We start from the raw sequence: 20,486 nt of genomic DNA on the forward strand, positions 1-20,486 counted from the left end.
TTTCTTCCTGACGTTCACTATTTCACTATTTTCAGTACTTTTCCCATATGTTTTAATGTTTTTCACTACTTTTCTGTACTTTTCCCATACAATTCATTATTTTTCACTACTTTTCAGTGCTTTCCAGTAGTTTTTCATACTTGAGTACTCTTTCCATACGTTTCACGAGTTTTTAATCGTTTTAGTAGTTTTGATATATTTTTTTACAGTTTCTTTTTTGCTATTTTCAATATAATTTCCAGTATACTAATTGTAGCTTCATTCCACTTTTTAGTTCTTTCAATACTTTTCACGAGTTAATTTTTAGTACCTTTTCCATTTTTGACTTCTTTTTAGTACTTTGCCATACTTTCCAGTACATTGTCCTTACATTTTAATGCTTTTACTACCTTTCGATCTTTTTTTTCCATAATTATCACTATTTTCTACAACTTTTCAGTACTTTACTGTTCTTTACATTTTCATAGTTTTCAGTACGTTTTCCTTAGGTTTTAATATTTTTCACTACTTATCAGTACTTTTTCCATTCTATACAGTACTTTACCGAACCTTTCCATTATTTTTGTATATTTTCAACACTTTTAAATACTTTATCGTACTTTTTAGTACCTTTTCCACGCGTTCGAATATTTATTCACCAGTTTCCAGTACTTTTCCCGTTTTTTCAGTGTTTTGGACTTCGTTTCAGTGTTTTACCGTTCTTTTTTGTACTTTAATGATTTTCCCTAAGGTTTTAATATTTTTCACAACTTTTCAGTACCCTTTTCATACTTTACAGTCTCTTTGCATACTTTTGGTATGTTTTTTTAATACTTTTCAATAGTTTTGTCCTTTCAGTACCTCCTGCAAAGACAAAAGGGTTTGAGCATATTACTCCTGTATTGGCCAACTTGCACTGGCTCCCAGTCCACTTAAGATGTGACTATAAGGTTCTCTTACTAACATATAAATGTTTGCATGGACTTGCGCTCTCTTATCTCTCAGATTTGATTTCCCCCTATGTTCCAGCACGGAGCCTCCGCTCTGAAAATGCTACTACTCGTGACTCCGAGAGCCAAGAAGTCTGCAGTCTCGAGAGCGTTCTCAGTCCGGGCCCCAGTGTTGTGGAATGCTCTGCCTCCAGAGATAAGATCTGCAACCTCAGTGGAAGTTTTTAAATCTAGACTTAAGACAAACTTCTATTCAAATGCTCATGATCGATGCCCACCTCATATTTTGTGTTATCCTGTCTTTTTCCCACTGCCTGGCTGGTGGTGATACGAAGGAGAAGGACAATTTGAGATGAGTCAGCAGACCAGTGTCTGAAGCATGTCAACGCCTGCATGACCAGCTGGCAGAGATGGGAAGCTGCGTCGTTGCTGTTATGGACTTTCTGGACTCGTTTACAAGCTTGAGGCGTCGTTGCTGTCATACACTTTTATGGACAAATTTCAACAAGTTTCCTAGTGTTCTCTTTTATTGATGTTTACTATGTTTTGTGTACTGTGATTCAATGCTAAATCTATTACACCCTGGTCATCCGGGAAGGGGGATTACCACTTGTGAGGCCCCTTCTCAAGGTTCCTTTTTTCCTCACGCTGAGGTTTTGAGTTTTTCCTTGCCCGCATGTTGGTTTAAGATTAGGCGATGGTGTAATTGTAATCCTGTGCAGTCTTTTGAGACATTTTTGTGATTAAGGGCTATACAAATAAATGTGACATGATTTGACTCATGCATAGTTTTCAGTACTCTTTATTTCTGCCTTTCTAACATTATTCCGAAATATTAGATTACTGTATTTCATATGTTTTTAACTTATTCCATTTTATTCCTGCATTTATCTTAAGTCTTTTATCTTTTTTCACTTTACCTATTTAGGCCTTATTTTATCATTATTATTATTTGTATACAGTATGTCTTTATTACAGTACATGTGAGCCCTGGTCTACCATGTTTAATGTTGCGTACCATGTTTCACATAGTTGATGTAAATGGCTATTAAGACAATTCAGTTAAAATCAAATTTCTTTTTTTCAGCCTCAATTCACTTCAAATTGTTTTTTTCAGCCACATCCAATACTTCAACCAATTGTTTTCAGCCTTTTTGCCTTCACACGCTATTTCCCCCTAAAATGCCTATTTCTAATTATTATCTTTATAACATAGCCATATGGATGTTCATATACTTCCAAAAAGTACAAGCTGTAAGAGAAAGTTGCTTTGGATAGGGAAAGGGCGTAGGGTGCTATCCTAGCCACAGAGTTCGACCACTTCTATAAATAGATCTTTTGATGACCTTCCCTTAAAGTATTTCCACTATAAATCTTTGCCTATGGATTCCAGTTGTCACCCGCACCCCCAAATTATTAAATACTGCCATCTACTGGACTATTAGATATAAAAAATACATAATATATACAAATTAAACTCAAATTTCTCACCCTCTTCTTAAAATGAGTACAATGTCAAATCATAAAATGTTAATTTTAATGGCACAATAATATAAACATCTATTCTAAAACATGTTTTAAAATCCAAACAATACTTTCCAGTTTAAAACAATCACCCATAACAATCAAAATACTTTCAATATTCTCTCAATAAACATGTGACATAAATCAAATGTGCTTTTGTTCAATAATGCGCATTGCTTGAGTTCCCAGATTTTTAAAAAAATGTTACACTTAGCTTTTATTTTCTCCAACTCATCTTGGCAAACGTGCACGATGTTGCATAAACGGTTAAAAACATGAATAGCTTCAAAGTCTGAGCACAACATTCCTTTTTCAAATCCAGTCTCTTTTTTTTTTTAAGAATGTAAAATAGTTCATACAAAAGCGACCTTTACAAATGTCTTTCCGGTACAAAAAGCTTGTAAAATGTATCTTGTGGTGCAAATGAATGCAAGGTCTCCAAAAACTGCTAAGAATTTGTTCAAATGTTGATGTCATGTGCAGCTATTTTAATAATGTAGCAGCTCTTGTTTCATTTTGACAGTTAAAATGATTTGTAAAGTATACAGTAAAGATAAAATACATAAATAACATGAAAACTCTCAGAAATATTGCCCCCTCTTGCAAGACACAAACACAAAAACGTCAATAGAAAAATAAAAACAACCTCCATAAAAACTGTCAAAATAGAGAAAATAAAATCATTACCATGCATGTTTTAGTAAAATATAAGTAGTCCGACAACAGTCACCGATGAAGTGAGGTATTAGCTCTGCGTTCTCTTGTCCCTGCTTACTGAAAGAACTTGAGGGCGGCCACGAGGAAGAACTTCTCCAGAAAGATCTCGGAATCGAGCACGGCGATGTGGGCCGCCCGGCCGATGAGAGAATTGGCTGTGTTTGGAAGCGCGTGGATCACGTCGTATCGGACCAGGTTGCAATCTTTGTTCTGAAGTACGGGTAGCAGCAGATTTTCGATCATTTCGGCATACACGGGACCTAGTGATGTCATGTGGAAAAAGGTTAAATATATGAATACTGCTAAAGTGTTTTGAACACAAAAAAAAGGATGCTTCGGCAGATTTGTGACGTCTCATACCGGATTGTTTATCCTTTAACGCCGTTTTGCACATTTCAATCCGAGCGGAATGATAAGGGACGTAGCGATCTTGCAGTGAACCCACAAGAACCACATTCTTAAAATACTGCAGACCTAAAGACAAAGGATTATTAGAGATTTTTTTTATAAGTACAGTTCACCCCCCGGGATACGGCATCCCCACCACAGGACGTTTACACTTTACTGTGTGGATTACGATGTTTTTTGGGGCCCACTTTACAGCATTTCCCCCATTATTCAACATCAAGATGTCTCCAAGATGCTTGTCTGCTATTAGACGAGATCTTATAAAAATGCTGGTCTCCTACTGGTTTGTGTCACATCAACATGATAAAATGCCGACATGCTATAGGTTGAACTGCGTCCCACATTGCCTTTCTTTATCTTTTTCAGTTCACAATCTTGTGTTATAAGTAAAGACTTTGCGTGTCGGCAATAAAACACGGTATTTTTTGAACTGTATTCTTATTTGCCACGGGAGAAGCAAAACAATAACAATGAAAAAAAAAAGCTTGGATACTAAAAACCGACTTGCCAAGTTGCATGAGTGGAACCAATTGACAACTAAAACAATTTCTAAGTATAAGGAAGCAATTAAAGCGACAAAGTCTTCGAAGGCATGACAATTCTTGCAAGCAGACGTTCTAAAATCAGTTTTAATACTAATCTCATTTGCCTTCTGCATCTCCCCACTCCTCTTGTGCACCAGCTCAAGTTACGTCACACTAAAGTGAGAATAAATGTAATGTTTCCTTTACATGTATATTAATTTTAATGCATAAGTGCCAGCCTTAAGACATTCAAAAGCGGTTGATGTTTTTGTGCACTCAATCTCTCTCCAGAATATAAAAAAAAAAACAAGTGCATGTTTGATACTGGTACTGATAATGTTTCATGCCTTTATGAGCTAATTAAGCTAGGTTTCTATCCCCCGCCATTAAGCAATTTCACTTTATTATTAACATCATATCCCGGGGTCGACTGTACTTACAGCAGAAAAATAAACAATAAACAACCACCAACCTGATTTTTTGCTGAGCTTATAGAGAAATGTTTGTCGAGGATCCGAGTGATCACGGCAAGTCAGCTGCAGCAACGACCCAGACTTTTTCCACTTTTGCATGAACCAAAGGCCTAAAGACAAATTTATTTTGAAAATTTTTCCTTTACTATCAATACATCTTACATGAACGGACACTCACCTGTGTTGACTAAAGCTGAACTGTTGTACAGTGTGCCCAAATGAGGTCCGGACAGGGAAAGAAAGGTGTGTAACCTGCTCAGGTAACATTTGAACCTGGGCCTGGTCAGCACAGAGCGAACTATCAAGTTCCCCAGCGAGTGGCCAACAAAACTGTTAGAGTAAACAAAAAATGTTATCATGAATGTAGAAAGTAAAAGGACTGTAATCGCTCAGTGCATCATGGGCTGAAAAAAATGTTTGAAATGTAAAAATATCAAACAAAAATTCAAGCCTTGCCTGCTGCTTGTGTACTAAATGCACGATGGCAGAGCACATTTTTTTGGTTAGGGCCACTGAAACCTGCCATTTAGGCCCGCTCAAAAATGAACTTCACTATGTAGCCGCGATCCATTATCCAAAGTAGACTATCGCTGAGAGTGGGGGCCAGGATAGCAAATTTCAGTAGTGCGTATAGCCACAAGCCCCCCTTCCCCCCTTTTTTTCAGCCTATAATGGTCTGCACACGCGCAGCCACAATCCATCATGCCGGTTTTTGCAAACATCGGCCGTCAAAGCGGATTTTTGTCAGGCGTGGCAGCCTGTTTTATCCCCTGTGCACTCATGTGGCCATGATCCATTGCGTATGACTGCAATTGGGATAGACGGAGCTCACTTTTGTTGGGCCTTGCGGCTCCATTTTTGCTGTTAGTTCCGCCTAAAATGAACTGCACTCATGTAGCTGTGATCTATAGATTTGGAAAACATTACATTTAAGGATTATGGAAAAACAATATGTTTGTCGCATGAATATCAATAACAAATATACAGCTAAAAAATAAAAGACAGCCTTAATATTTAAAAGTGAAAAAAAAAAACAAGCATAAAAAATTGGCACATCTAAAATAAGATGCTGTGTATTCAGCTAAGGATGGTGTTTGTAAGAGAAGATCTATTTGGAATACTGAACAGAACAATTCAATTTGGGATTTGAAATAAAAAACAGTTATCGTATAAATAACACTTGCCTTATTTTTGAAAGCGTGAGGTTGTAAAGCTGTATATACTGCACGATTTCATCCAACAGCCTGTCTGTCATCGACTCAAAGTCAGCAAACGTATCGTTCTGGGTGGAAAACACGAATGAAAAAATGTGAATGATTTTATCCTTCTTCATTGTCCAGAGATTGAAAAGAAAAAAGTCACCTGGTTTCTCTCTGACATGAGAAAATCTATACGAGCACCAGGTAGACCAAGTTCCAAGTAGGTCTTCACAAGTCTTAAGTCTGCACTGTTGCCTGCAGAAAAGTGGGGAATATCATCAGAATTTTCTTTTTTTTAATGGGAAAAAAGGTGTAGGTGAGGAATGAAACCCAAATAATCTCAAAATTTTACCATCCAGGCCATGCACACAGACGATGAGATGAATGCCCTCATTACAACTTTCATCTTCCTCCACGCTGAAATATGGCGTGGTGGAGGCCAGCTCTGGTACTTCGCTGTACAAGACGCCAGGAAGCTTCAATTGCTTCATTTCCTCCTTAGCCTTGATGAACCTAAACAATTACAATGTAATCAGTATAGTAGACCACGGGATACGGCATCCCGGTAATCACTCTACGGTGTAGAACAAGATGTTTTTTTCGGACCCTCTTTACAACATTTCCCAACTGTTTACAACATCAACCACAAATTAGTCCCCTAAAACTTATAAAATTCAAACTTTGCAGTACTTGTGCATTTGATGAGTCATGTTTCTTAAATGCTTAATTCTTATGATATTGGCAAATGTAAATTCTGGTCTCCTATTGGTGTATGTCACAGCATAATGAAAATACCATTGAAATACCTATCTCCCACAATGCCTTTATCTCTCTTCATTCAGTTGTGAATCTTGTGTTTAATAGTATTTTTTTGTACTGTATTTATTCACTGTGGTTCAAAAGGCTTGCATTGCTACATGGAGAAGCAAATAACACAATATCCATGGAAACGAAAGCTTGTGGTTATCAAGAAATACAAAGAGGAGAGCAGATTTCAGTAGTGCATATAGAGTCCCCCAATATTTCAGCCTAAAATAATCGGCACCCATGCAGCAGTGATGCATCACCCCGGTTTTGCAAATCGCTACCCCTGTTTGCATGCCCATAACTTTACTATTATTAACAATCAGAAATTATCAATCAATAAGAAACTATTATTAAAAATAAGAAGCTAACTAAAGCGAGACAAAAATGATTTTATTTTCAATCTGCCGTGTCCCACTCAACCAGCTCAAGTCACGTCACACAAAACGTTAATAAAATTTAATTTTCAATTAACATGTATATATATTTATAACATTATTCAATCATATAGATGTTTATTACACATAATTTGTACTTACTATGTACTATTTGTTATTTTAATGTTTCTATCTGGGGAACCAGGGTTCAGAATGTATTAGCTAATTACAATAGCTTTCTATCCTTCACTGTGCGGCAGTTTCAGATTGCTATCCCCACATCAAAATGGATTAATGTCGCATACTGGAGTCTACTGTAAACCCGAACACCATGATTACAGATAAATAGTAAAATCCCAACTTACTCTTTCATTTGTGGTGCAGGTATGCATTCATACCACCGGAGATTCCAAGAAACAGCAGGAGGATTACGCCATCCTGCACTCTGCCCAGTACTTGTGACGTTGGAACAGACTGGAGCGTTGGAGAAATCCAGTCTTTCGTGTGTGTGACCGATGCCGAGCTGTTCTAAAAGAAGTTGAGCCTCCTGACCAGCCGTGTCGCTTGTTTGCTCCTCGTCAGCGACGCCGTTTACAAAAGCATAGCCGTCGCCTTCCTCGTAGTAGCCGTTTTCTATCATTTCGTTCTGGTCTTCTTCCTCCTCAGCCTGAGCTCCTGTTTGGATTCCGAGAGTGATAGCAGACGTTTCTAGAGGGCTGATCTCGGATACGTCCGTACTTGAAGTCGAGCCGAAATAGTTCTCCACCATGCCTCGTTTTACCAGATCGGTGCTACTCGTGGCGGAGTTACTCGAGAGGCAAGCGGTTTGGGGTTCGCTACGAGGCTCCTTCAAGGCCTCAAGACCAGATGTTTCCTGTGGTCTAACCTCAGGCTTACCGGCCTCAGGACCAGATGGCTCTTCCAGTCTAACTTCTGGATTAGCAATAATTCTGGGTTCTGTTTCCAAATCCAAAACAGATTTTGAGAGATGGGGCTTTCCTGTTGCAGAATCTGCATCAACAGCAGGTTTGGAGGTGTGCTCACCAGAAAACACAACACTCTGCTCTTGTATTACAATGCTTGACCTCCTGCAAAACACATCAGGGCCACTCAAACATTCACCTTCATCATCTGAGGGTAGGGAGTTAATGGAAGTGAGCGATGACTGAACCCCTCTTTCAGGTCGAGTACTTTCTGGGTCAAGAAGAACTCCAGGCTCACAAGGTTGATGCGCTACACTGAGATGTGGAGGCACTGATGTCACTTTAGTCTTATCCGACTGAAGCTCAACTTTAGTGGAGTCCAACCCCCCTGCACTTGGAAAAGCTTGAGACCCTGAAAAAAGATGAGCAGCAAAAGAACTGGACTCGCTCTCGATGCCAGAATCCGAGAGACGGGATGAGGCACTCTGTGCTGCTCCATCTGGCAGCCTGATACAATCGCTCTTGACTTGTACTAAGACCTGACATTGTTGCATTTTCTCAGATCGACTAGTGTGAGATTCCACTTGGGTCATATCCACAAGATTTCCACTGTGACCTGGTTTGTCTTCCATTTGCTTTCTGTTACTAGGATCAGCTTGATTGTCTTTGTTGAAGGGTTGTTGGCACAATACCTGATGACAAGCAGCAGTTTTATTGTCATCTAGGACAGAATCAACCATACTCTTTTCCAAAAGTGAGGATGAAGGACCAAGGTCCAAGACTGAATCATCACTAGTCCTTAAACAACTAAAAGAGTCAACTTGCAAGGTATTTTGGTCCTCGGAGTTAAAGGGAGCCTCCCCTTCTTTATACTTGGTGTGAGGATCAGCAAAAGGAGCTTTGAGGTTCTTATAACCAACCAAAACAACAGAGTCTTTTGATCCATGTCTAATCAGCTTTTTGGGATTTTCAATCTTGGAATTTTTCTTCAGTTTGACAGATTTTCCTTTGGATTTTGGCGGTGGCTCAAAGCTGTCAGCCCATGTTTTGTTCACACACTGAGAATTGGGTGGTAAAACCGCGGCCACTGCAACACAGTCCTTAGAAGCAGATTTATCTGATTTACTTGGCACAGACGCAGACCGTGTGTTGTGCGTGCCCAGCCAGGGTCCATCGCGATCTGCGATCCAAAAAAGATGATTATAAATAAAGACAGTCATTAAACATACAGTTCAAAACGACTGTGAACTTACAAAAGTAAAATTAAACCACATTATTGTGTTTCACTGCAAAAAACAACAACAAATTGTGCTGCAAACATGTCGCTGATTTTAGGATTATCGTTTTATTTGGTTTTGATTTTATTTTATTTTTCCAAAAATAACAATCCGCAATTTTTTTTATAGTTTTTATCTTTCTTTACTTGTAAATCAAGAAAAATAACAATATAATAGTATTTCATAGCGGAGGTCAGTTAATTTATCTCATTTTAAAAATGACTGTCGTTTACTAAGATAACAACAAAAAATACTCAATGTGCAGAATTATCCGCAATCCGCCATATAAGACTGTACAATATATTTGCCTTATTTTATTAGATAAGAAAATCTTAAACAGAATAAAATAAGGAGATAAATACCTGGTCAAACAAATTCAAAATTTGTTGTAAAATAAGAAAAATAATAAATATATTTTTTTAATGATCAGGCTACTGTATGTTTGATGTTATTGTCATTGAAAAACCACACAAAAAGTATAATTGTGTGCGATCTATTTCTTTTATTATCGCCCTTATAAAGTAGAGCATTATTATTTTACTTTTTTAAAATCTTGTGTTACTCGTAAAAATAGAAAATAACCCACTGAGTATATTTGTCTTAAAAGGTGTACAGCAGAATTTTATAAAGATAATGATTGTTATTTACTTTAATAAGAAAAATAATACTATACTATGCCAAATTATCTGCCATCCGCCATATAAGACAATATATAAAACAATTACCCCTTTTATACTTACTATTTTATGAAATAAATCAATTTGAAATACTGAAAGGCAAAATTAAAAGATGTACACCTGAGGAAATTAATTTTAAAAGTTGTTATGAAAAAGAAGAACACGCTTAGGGAAATAAGTTGGAAAAATACTTCATCATTGTACTTTTTTATAGACCAGAGAAAGATATTGGGAATATAGTAAAATAAAAGAAACAATACCTGGACAAAAGAATATGAAAATGTCAAATAAAATAAAAAATAACCAGATAAATTGGTAAAATATAGATTAATAAGAAAAACAATACTGATTAACTGCATTTTTCTTTTTTTTTACAATGGGACCCAATCTTTTATCAATGTATTTACCTTCAGTGACAGAATCTAAGTAGCGATCCTCAAAAATAATTGGAAGAGAACTAATGTCCCCGTCCAAATCTGCACACTCCACTGGGAGTGGGGGCAGAGAAAGAAAGTAGCTGGAGCTTTTAATGGCATTAGTCATCTGCTGGTGACTGTGAGCACTGATAGAAGAAAAAAAGCAAATAATTTAATACTTGAATGCACATAACTTTTGACCTCAAGCAAGATTTTTACAGTTGAATACAACGTACTAGAGCTCCTGATAGGCCAATGCAGACTGTCTTGGATGTTCGAGACAGAAGAAAGCCTCTGCGAATCGTCTCACCTGAAATAACAGCAGGGTCAAAATCAGGGGTTTACTTCTTCAGCTAGTGCATAGTTTTATGAGATAGCAAAGTTTGTTATTCTGGGATTACTAAGGTACATGTCAAGGATTTGCAGTAAGAAATCTTAACTCACTCTTAGTGTGTGGTGTTCCACAGCGAGAATGGCTGCAACCTGCTCTTGAAGGGAGACAATTTCGAGAAACTGTCCCCACAGAGCCATCAACAGAGAGCAAAGCTGTGCTAGGTTCATGTTTACCAATTCAGCCAACTCGTCAGGACATTCGGACTTTTGCTAAAAAAGCACCAGAGGATTAGGGTGAAAAGACAACAATATAAATAGTAGAAACTTGCTAAAATATTGTGTTTTTGCCTGCTTTCTAAAAAACGTTCTATATTAAAACAAGTTTGTCTTTTACAGGTATAACTTCTGACAAACTGCTCTTAAATCCATTGCAATGGTGCCATCTAATGCTGAAACTGAATCTAGTTAAAGAGTGTAATGGTGGTTTGCTGTGCCAGTGGGTTTCCAAAATTGTCTGCAAGTTGCTGGGCTGCTACACGCTGCAGTGCCAGGCATTGAATAAACAAACGAGAGTCTGTCGGAAAAAAATGAGGATGTGTGGTCTGTGGACGTATCACGTCACTGAGTGTAGTCATAGGTTACTATATGGGCTGGCTGACAAAATTGTCGTACGTGTTGCCGGGCTGCTATGAACCCTGGTGACAGAACCTGAATTATGAAGTATGAGCATCTGTTGGAAAAAAATGAGCCTCCACAGGAAAAAAGAAATATTTGTTGGAAAAATGAGCATCGACTAGCCGAGGATGTATCAAGTTTTTGAGTAAAGTGGTGGATTGCTGTGCCGCCTCACTGAAAAATGGTCATACATGTTGCCATGCTAATACAGGGGCCCAGTACCGGATATCGAATTAAAGAAATGAGGATCTGCTTGAAAAAAAATGAACATCTGCTGAAAAAAAATGAAAATGAAAAAATAACTGAAAAAAAGAGCACCTGGTTAAAAAAAAAAGCCTGTCGTAAATGTATCAAGTTACTTAGTGCAGCGGTAGATTGCTGTGCCGGCTAGATGTCGTACGTGTTGCTTGGCTGCTATGCGCTGTGGTACCGGACATTGAAATAAAAACAGCAAGCATGTACTGGAAAAAATGAGCATCTGCTAGCTGTGGTCCTAAGTCAAGCATGTTGTAAGTCAGATGTTAGTTGAATTATTAAACAGATCCTACCTTCACTTGTTCGCATAGGTCAGTTAGACGGGCCTCCATGTCAGTTTTTTCTGAAAAGAAAGGAAACAATGACAGCCATTTTGATTTACTTAGACCGTTTAAGAGATGATTCCATATATATGTCTGAGAAAGACTGAAAGAGTGACGTGTTAGAAAGTACTGGTGTGGAGAAAGTATGTATTTTTCAAGGATAAAACGACAAGATAAAAGAAGGCTGGCCGTTATAGAAGTCAGTGTCTAATAAGAAGGCTTGAATAGTGTGAAACAGAAAAAAAGCAGGAAAAAGCCAGCAAACGTTTAGATGCATCTGTTCAAGATGTCATGGCTATAGGGGAAAGTGCCAATATTGAAGAAACAAGAGAACGGGAGTGAATAAGAAAAAGGAGAGAAAGGCAGGCTCATTTGGAGTACACAGTAAGGGGCAGAACATACCTATGTAGACGTGCCTTTGACCTCGGGGATAGGGTCTTCTTAGTACTCGCTCATATAGGACTTGCATGCTGGGCTTGGCTAGTAAGATTGCACACATTAATTTGTCCTTTCGGGATGGTTTAGTATAAATCCACTTCTGCAGACTCCAATTTTAGTAACATAATGTTGAGTTGAGTCTGGACGATTTAATGATGTGGTTTTAGTGTACACTGTTATACGTCTTTAACTGCATATTAATTTTAGGACTATTCCATAAGCATATGGTTTCGCAATATTTCCATCCAGATGGTGACAGAAGATGACATGCAATTTGCATGTAATGTTTCACACTAATGGAAGCTTAAGACAAAAAAGACAGACTTTCTAAATGTACTAAACAACAGATATTGAATGGAACAACATGGGTGTCTGCATACCTAGCTCCATACGATGGGAGGAAGGTAGGTCCTTTGTCACATCGGTGAAGTAGTCAAACAGTCCCTGGTAAGCAAGTAGGAGACTGGAACACATGTTTTGGTGGAGGCTGAGGGCATGTTGCACACAGGGTTCAGAAACCAGAAATGACCGACCCTGAGGAATTAAGAAGGAAAACGACGAAAATAATCACTGAACCCAACTGAAATTTTTATCTTTCCTTTAACAAAACCACAAGACTCAAAAATATTGTCAATATTTGTCTATATATTCTCAGAACATTTACATTTGGACTCAAAATAACATATTTAAGTACTGTGACAACTTACATCTGATGACACTTGCTTAACATAACTGCTTCCAAAAACGACATTCTCCAATGGTGGGATAACAGAGTCTTTGGTCTGCACAGGCGCATTCCGATTAAGCCACGTTGTCTTCACTGGCCGAGGGAAACTAGGCAACAGAGTACACGAATAAATTTGCAACGTATGTGACAGTTAAATGTGTAGAAGTTAGGGATACACCGAAAAGAAGATTTTGGGCTGATAATAAAAACTCAAAATATGATTGGATAGATAACAGAGTGGCAAATACAAAAAGCTGATTTTAAGTGCTTATTTTATTAAATTTGTATACAACTAAAAAAAATATATAATTTGAATGTTAAGCAAAAATGCATGAACTATCATACCAATAAATGTTATTTTAATTAAAAATTAAAAGAAGATAAATTTGTATTTCTTTTACTCAGTGGAATCCACACTTAGGTCGACGCATTGTTTGTCCGGACTTCCAGCCAAAACACACTGGGGCTTTAAAGAAACCCTATTGTGCAGAAAAGTGGCACAGAAAAAGTAAAACTACTGAAAAATGTAAAATGCATATAACATTTGCAAGATCTTTTGACTTTAGGTAATTTATGAAGAAAAATAAGTAGCAGAACTGCTACACAAAAAGCCTCTTTTTAGGTACATATTTTGAGGGGATTTTAGCATGATATGAACAGGAAAATGAGTGAAAGGAAAATGGGAGAGGGAGGGAAAAATGGAAGCAGAGGGACACCGGAACGTTTAAGGAAATGTATTCTTGGTACAGCTCTTGCTTTGACAGCAGCCTCAATCTCATTCCTTCTGATGTGCAAAATGAAAAATAAGCAGCTGGGTCATGCACAAACTTGCCCCCAAGTAAAAGCCCGCTTCCAGCCTCTCTATCAACATTTGACATTACGTCATCACCACCTTGTTCTTTATGCAACCTTTATTTTTTATTCAGTGCTGAAATCCGGTGCAGTCCTACTAATAGAAGTACCATGTAATACACGCAAAAGATTTGTATTCTTTTTGACAAAATGTAACTGAATATCATCAGTGTGTCGATACTCTTGTGGAAGGATGTTGTGGTTGTACCTGATAAGTGGTTGATGTAGCGCCACAAGGGAGGCGTGAACAACGACGGACATGACAGAAAGATGAAAATAGTCAAACATGACGTTAATGTGCTGGTGGATGCCTCGCTGGAGGCTAAAGTGCAAACGAAGTGTGCGGCTGCTGATATTCTGCAAAGAGCATGTGTCTTCAGGTCTGCAGATATGAAAAAAAAAACACAATTCATTAGCTTTTTCACATTCACATAAGAATACAAAATAGCATCACCACGGAGGTGAGGAACCCGTTAACACTTACGTGTAATCGCCATCAGTGAAATGCAACTCTAACTGGAGCTGGAAATCCAAATCATAGAGAGACTCTTCAACCTATTTTAGAATGGATTTAAAAAGCAAAGTGGTTACAAAAACAGTTCTTATGCATCAAAGACATTGTGAACTTGACATTCAAACAAATCACCTTCTTCTCATCCAGAAGCATCATGACTTTAAAGATGAGAACATCATTGACTACCACCTCTTCATTCTTGTAAAGAATCTGAAAGGTTTTGCTGGAGATGACATCATCTTGGACCGCTGCAGGGAATGCAAGGTCGGAGCCTAGGCAAAGAAAATTTGAAATTGTGGAATTATTGATGCACAGACATCTTTTCATTCATAAATACACAAAACATGTGCGCGGAAACATTTTTACATGCCCCACAAAAATGTAAAATTTACCGCTCGGAGGAAGAAGACTAGCTTCAATTTTGTGCGGCACTTGAGGTGGAATCTTTAGACTGGCACGAATTTGGTAGAACCTGCAAATAGAAGCATTAAAGAAAACATGTTCACACCAATCTGAGACACAGTACGTTTGTTACGTTTCTGGTGTCACTAGAGCAGGAATAAATTAGCACCTAGATTCCAGTAAATTAATCTGTAAAAGGACACTACACCCTTCCTGAATAAATAATAAGGACTTTCTTTTTGCAGTAACTCACTTTGTAAAGCTGAACTCTTCCAAGTCACAATGAGCTGATGTAGCATTTAAGAATAAAAACCTTCCAGCTGTTTTCGGGTTTAAAATACAAAATACCAAAAGGATACGACAGTAATCCGTTATAGAAGCCATTTTAAAACCCCTAATACCGCCGATATGCTAGTGGCATTGCATGGCTGACTCTGCTATCAGTGTGAGTGGATGGGTAAAGTGTGAAGTGTATTGTAAAGCGCTTGGGAGGTCCTCAGTAAATGATGAAGTGCTATATAAATGCAGTCCATTTACCATTTAATACTTATATGTGATATATTCATATGAGAGTAAATAACAATATCAAATAATATAATAAATAGGGAGAAAAAAAGAGTTTACTTTTGTTGTGAGGATTTTTTTGCTTCAATCACGTTGTTATTTTTGATAATTGTCGATTGGTTAACTAGGCATGAGCCTTCAGTGTATTTCTAGATTACCACAAGCTTTATTTCCATGGTTATCATGTTTTTTTTTCACTGCAAACCTTGGGACCCATAGCAAATAAATGCAGTATAAAATAGTACACTATTGTAACGCTGACTCGCAATGTACTTACGAAGAATACAAGATTCCGAACTGAATGACAAAAAAGGCCTTGTGGCAGGTAGATCAGCCAATAGCATATCAAAATTTTCATGATGCTGTGACGCAAACTAGTAGCAGACAAGCATTCTGTGTTATGTTGATCAATAGTAGACTGGCATCTTGGAGGCGTAACGCTACATACTCATAAACACTGCCAAGTTTTTATGCTTGCAAAGTAATATGTTGTTGATGTTGTATGGCGGGGAAAATGCTGCAAAGGGGCGCAGGAAAAACATGTTCTTCTACACTGTAAAGTGAAAGCATAAGGTGAGGTCGCCATATTCTGGGGGTCTACTGTACTCTTTATAAATTGTATTTATTGTTTAGCTTGTTTATCAGTGTTTACACCATTCAAATAAAAAAAAAATGAACGTTTGATGATTGTGATCTACACAACAAAACAATTATTAAGATCCTCTTGTTAAACTGTAATTCTTAATTGAACTTCTAGTAACCTCTTCACTAACGTGTTAGCGGAGAAAAAAAAAGAAAGTGGGACTGTGTTGCACAGTATTTAAACACATAATCCCTAAACAAACAGTACACTATAGTTTCTAATAAATCAGCATTGTGGCTAGCTGTCAAACTAGTTCAGCAGTCTAAACATGTCAACACAAATTGATCAGCGCAACACAAAAACAAGTGATGCGGAAAAGATAGAACATGTACTTTCATAGACTGTGTGTGACTATAGATGCTTAACTAATTGATTAAAATATTCGAGACAGTAGACTGACACACTAACTCACCCCCTTTGGAAAAGGTCCACGTTATAAAACTTATGTAGCTCCACCGAGAACTCCACCGTGGCCTGAACTTCAGTCATGGTGGTTTTTACAGGCTGGGGTGCCTCACATCATCCGGGACACATGTGTATTCCTACCAAGAACAACAGAAGACATATTGCATGGAACAACAAAAGCTTGGTGGCTTGCCAGGCTTATAAAGCACAAGGGGGAAACCCTGACATTCAGGTGCTGTGAACAAATGGTTTCTTGTGGAGGAGCCAACACAGCTCCCTTTAATGTTGCCAAATTGATCTGTCACTTGCACATAAATCAACTGGAACAGCCAACAAGAGTAAATGATTTCAGTGACATAACAAAAACGAACAGAGCAATCTCAACATGATGTCCTAGAAAAAATAGAAAATTTTAAAATGATTGCTTTGCGAGATCATCAATTGTCTCTCTTAGTAAATACTGGTTTTAGTTGTCAAAACGAGTTTCAGACCACAAGATAATAGAGATGGTGCAAATGGAACATGAGGAAAAATCGTTTTAAACCTCTGTGTCTTTTCCTACACTTGTTTGAATAAAAGGGTAAAGATCTGCAACAGAAAGAGGACAACTTAAAAATCTAATTGAAAAAAAAATCAGGACATTTCTCTTTTGTTTTTTTTGTACTTGCTTGAAATGTGTTTGAGGCATTGTAAGAAGAGTGATGACAATAATACAATAAAAAACAAGAGTGACTTTTTATTCTGTAATTGTGTGCACCACACCCACGATCAACAAATGACACACATTCCATTAATAATAGGGATGTGCGATACCACTTTTTTCTAGACAGACACCCAAATCTTATAGTTATTGACAGGGTTGGGTAGGGTTACTTTAACTGGATTACTTTCAATTACTTTTGGATGACTCCAATACCAAATATGCTAATAAAAGACAAAATAAACTAAATATGAATAAAATGATGACTCACAACACGTGGTAAGCTTTCTCTCCTGGCTTTGATCTCTTTGATCTCCGGCAAAACTAACATAAAATGCGACAGAAACAAAATGAAAATAAATTCAAACAGCTTGCCAACATCATTTTTGCCGTTCCATGTATTCCGTTACTCCCCAAGCCTGCACAAAATTATTCATATTTAGCTTCCTCTGTCTTTTATTAGCATATTTGGTATTGGAGTAATCCAAAAGTAATTGAAAGTAATCCAGTTAAAGTAACCCTACCCAACCCTGGTTATTGATACCAACACCACATATCTATTAGTACACTCATTTATCTTCCTTCTGAAAAGAGAATCATATTCTTTGTAATACACTTTTAAATCCCAACATAACAATTTATTTGATATGTTTTTAATGGCGATATATCATCTCTATAATTTCAGGTAGAAGGCAGGTGGTACCGGTATTAGCTACCATCACGAGTATGGCTACATTGTAAAGACTGGTAACAGCAGTAATATCGATGCATCAGTGCTAACTCTATGCCAAAACAATAAATGCATAAAAAATACTCAAGTATTAGTCCTTGTCCGTCCTTAGTAAATAAACAAATACCCACACAAACAAACAAATCAAATACTAGAACAGAGACATTTTAAATACAAGTCAGCTTTATTCAAACGATACCTGGTACTAATGTAGGTAAGGCCGGTATTAACACGGATGTCAAAGTATCAGTGCTATCCTATTCCAAGTACAGGGCTACTGCCGCTTAAAACAAGTTGAAATCAAGTCAAGTCAAGTCAATTTATTTGTATAGCCCTTAATCACAAAGAGTCTCAAAGGGCTTCACAGGTTATTACACATGAGCAGTTTAGGTTATTCATATGCTATAGAGTAGAAGTGAGTTTTGAAAATCAAGACTTTTTTAACATGGACTATTTATTGCCTTTTAGGTAGCACGGCGGCGCAGTGGTTAGCGCATGTGCAGCACAGTTCTGAGGTCATGAGATTGAACCTCCTGTGTGGAGTTTGCATGTTCTCCCCATGCTTGCGTGGCTTTCCTCCGGGCACTCCGGTTTCCTCCCACATTCCAAAAACATGCATGTCAGGTTAATTGACCGGTCCAAATTGTCCCTAGGTGTGAATGAGCGAGCGAATTGTCTGTCCCTGTGTGCCCTGCCACTGACTGGCAACCAGTTCAGGGTGTCCACTGCCCGAAGATAGCTGAGATGGGCTCTGGCACCCCCGCGACCCTACTGAGGATAAGCGGTGCAGATAATGGATGGATAAATAAAACCCACAAAACAAAAAATTGGAAAACTAACATCGGTATTTATATCAAAGTATCATCACTAGCCGAAAATAAAAGAATTGATACTCCAAGATACAAAAATAAATACACAATTGCATAAATAAATGAATACATAAATAGATCATAGGATTTGGTCATTTGAGTTCAACACCGATGCAATAAACATAGTAAATAAAAGGCCTTGGCTATTTTTAAAGGATAACCGGGACGAAAGTAGGACAGTTGGCGAAAATAACCCCTGGCTGTTAAGTAAAGCTCAACATATTGCCTTAGTTATTTTAAAGAGGATCAAAATAATTCAAAAAACAATGTCAAAAGATATCTAAAACATACATAGTAAAGCGTTGGTGACTTGTTACGGTTAAGATACTAGTGATACTTGTCAAGAACTGGATGACTAAATAGTAATGGTGTCTTGATTAATGTTGGGGGGGTAATCGAAGAAAATCGCTTAAGGGGCCGCAAAATGTCAAGTAGAGGGGTTAGGGGGTGTCAACAGTCATCTCACAAGTGTTCACATGAATATCAAACCGCTGTTAACAATCACTAGTTAATAATCACTAGCATAACCAGCAACGGAGCAAGCTAACGTTAGCTACAGAGAAGCCAACAACTCACCATTTCGCTGGCAAGCTAACATTAGCTAGCTAGCCAAGTACAAGCTTTCTTTTCCTCCCCTGCGTCCTGAGGAAATATAATCCTTCCGTGCAGTTTATGACTCGTCCGTCTTCTGGATTAAAAAGAGGCGGATAAGAGCTAGTTCAACATTACATTGGTAGTTGGTTTTTCAGACTGTGAGTACTAGTCAGAACCGTTGCCTAAAACAGCCCATTTACGAGCGGTCGTGTGGTGTTGCGTACACACACCGGAAGAGGGCGCTGTCGAAAATTGTCATAGTAGTAATGATATTATAACATATATAGTAATAACAATTATAATCAAAACAACAATGATAATATTATTATTATTATTAAAAATGTGCAGTGGAATTATTCTTTTTCATTATATTTTTACTAATACGTAACACTATCATCGTCACTCTCCTCGTCATCAACATCCCCTTCTTCATTACCGTTCAGTTTGAAGCGGTTTAGTTTGATGTTATATTTTAGAATTAGAATTATAATCGGGGGTGTCTTTATAATCATTGATATCCACGTAGTGAACCTTTTTTACAATAACAATAGACGTGACACTCCAGGATAAACATGTAATAAAAACTTTCCTCTTTTCTGTTAGTGCTGCATTTACAAAGTTTTTCGTTCAAGTCAAGTAAAGTCAAGTCATGTTTATTTGTATGGCCCTTAATCACAGGGGGTCTCAAAGGGCTGCACGGACCTCAGATTATTGCAAACTATAGACATTTTTTTACACCATCCCCTGATCTCAAACATACATGAGGGCAAGGAAAAAAGTCAAAAACCTCAACATGAGGAAAATAAAGAAACCAAAGTGACCAAACTGGACCCTTTTTTCCCCCATTTTTTGCCCAGCCTTTTTGAGGTTTTTGGGTTCAGATTTGATGTTTTTAGTCGGAGAACAATATTGTAATAGATCGTCTTGATTCAAACCATTATGTGGTGCTGGGGTCTCAACTGACCCATAACAAGGTTCTGCAACCTCAGTGGAACTGTTTAAATCTAGGCTTAAAACACACTTCTATTCTATAGCATATGAATTACCTATATTTTATGTTGACAATATCTGTGTATTATTTGTTATTGCAACATCCATTGCAGCCTGGTCATCCTGGAAGGGGGATTACCTCATGTGCGGTCCCTTCTCAAGGTTTCTTCATTTTCCTCATGTTGCGGTTTTTGAGTTTTTCCTTGCCCTCATGTATGTTTTAG

The 20,486-nt window shown here is 37.7% G+C and overlaps 2 protein-coding genes across 3 annotated transcripts in view; one reads left to right on the forward strand and one right to left on the reverse strand.

The window, feature by feature from the left end:
• Positions 1 to 2,449: 2,449 nt before the first annotated feature.
• On the reverse strand, positions 2,450 to 19,505 carry fam135a (family with sequence similarity 135 member A). Of its 2 annotated transcripts, XM_088350899.1 has the most exons (21): positions 19,255 to 19,505; positions 16,387 to 16,516; positions 14,758 to 14,837; positions 14,498 to 14,637; positions 14,336 to 14,406; positions 14,060 to 14,233; positions 12,980 to 13,106; positions 12,653 to 12,806; positions 12,237 to 12,314; positions 11,805 to 11,854; positions 10,693 to 10,851; positions 10,485 to 10,558; positions 10,240 to 10,394; positions 7,321 to 9,058; positions 6,127 to 6,287; positions 5,938 to 6,029; positions 5,760 to 5,857; positions 4,754 to 4,905; positions 4,575 to 4,685; positions 3,531 to 3,644; positions 2,450 to 3,430 (listed from the first exon to the last, which is right to left on the reverse strand). In XM_088350899.1, exons 2-21 carry the CDS (start codon positions 16,461 to 16,463, stop codon positions 3,225 to 3,227), a joined length of 4,011 nt encoding a protein of 1,336 aa, XP_088207025.1. In that variant the 5' UTR covers positions 16,464 to 16,516; positions 19,255 to 19,505; the 3' UTR covers positions 2,450 to 3,224. The 2 variants fall into 2 exon arrangements, with proteins under 2 accessions (XP_088207025.1, XP_088207026.1); XM_088350900.1 differs by lacking the exon at positions 12,237 to 12,314.
• col9a1b (collagen, type IX, alpha 1b) overlaps positions 18,861 to 20,486 on the forward strand; it is a 37,320-nt gene continuing 35,694 nt past the window's right edge. The window contains exon 1 of the mRNA XM_088350903.1: positions 18,861 to 18,885. The gene's annotated coding sequence lies outside the window, so the exon portion shown is untranslated. The remainder of the gene's footprint in view (positions 18,886 to 20,486) is intronic.

This window comes from Urocampus carinirostris, chromosome 13 (assembly GCF_059441175.1).
Source record: "Urocampus carinirostris isolate Australia breed hairy pipefish chromosome 13, RoL_Ucar_1.0, whole genome shotgun sequence".
Taxonomy (NCBI): domain Eukaryota; kingdom Metazoa; phylum Chordata; class Actinopteri; order Syngnathiformes; family Syngnathidae; genus Urocampus; species Urocampus carinirostris.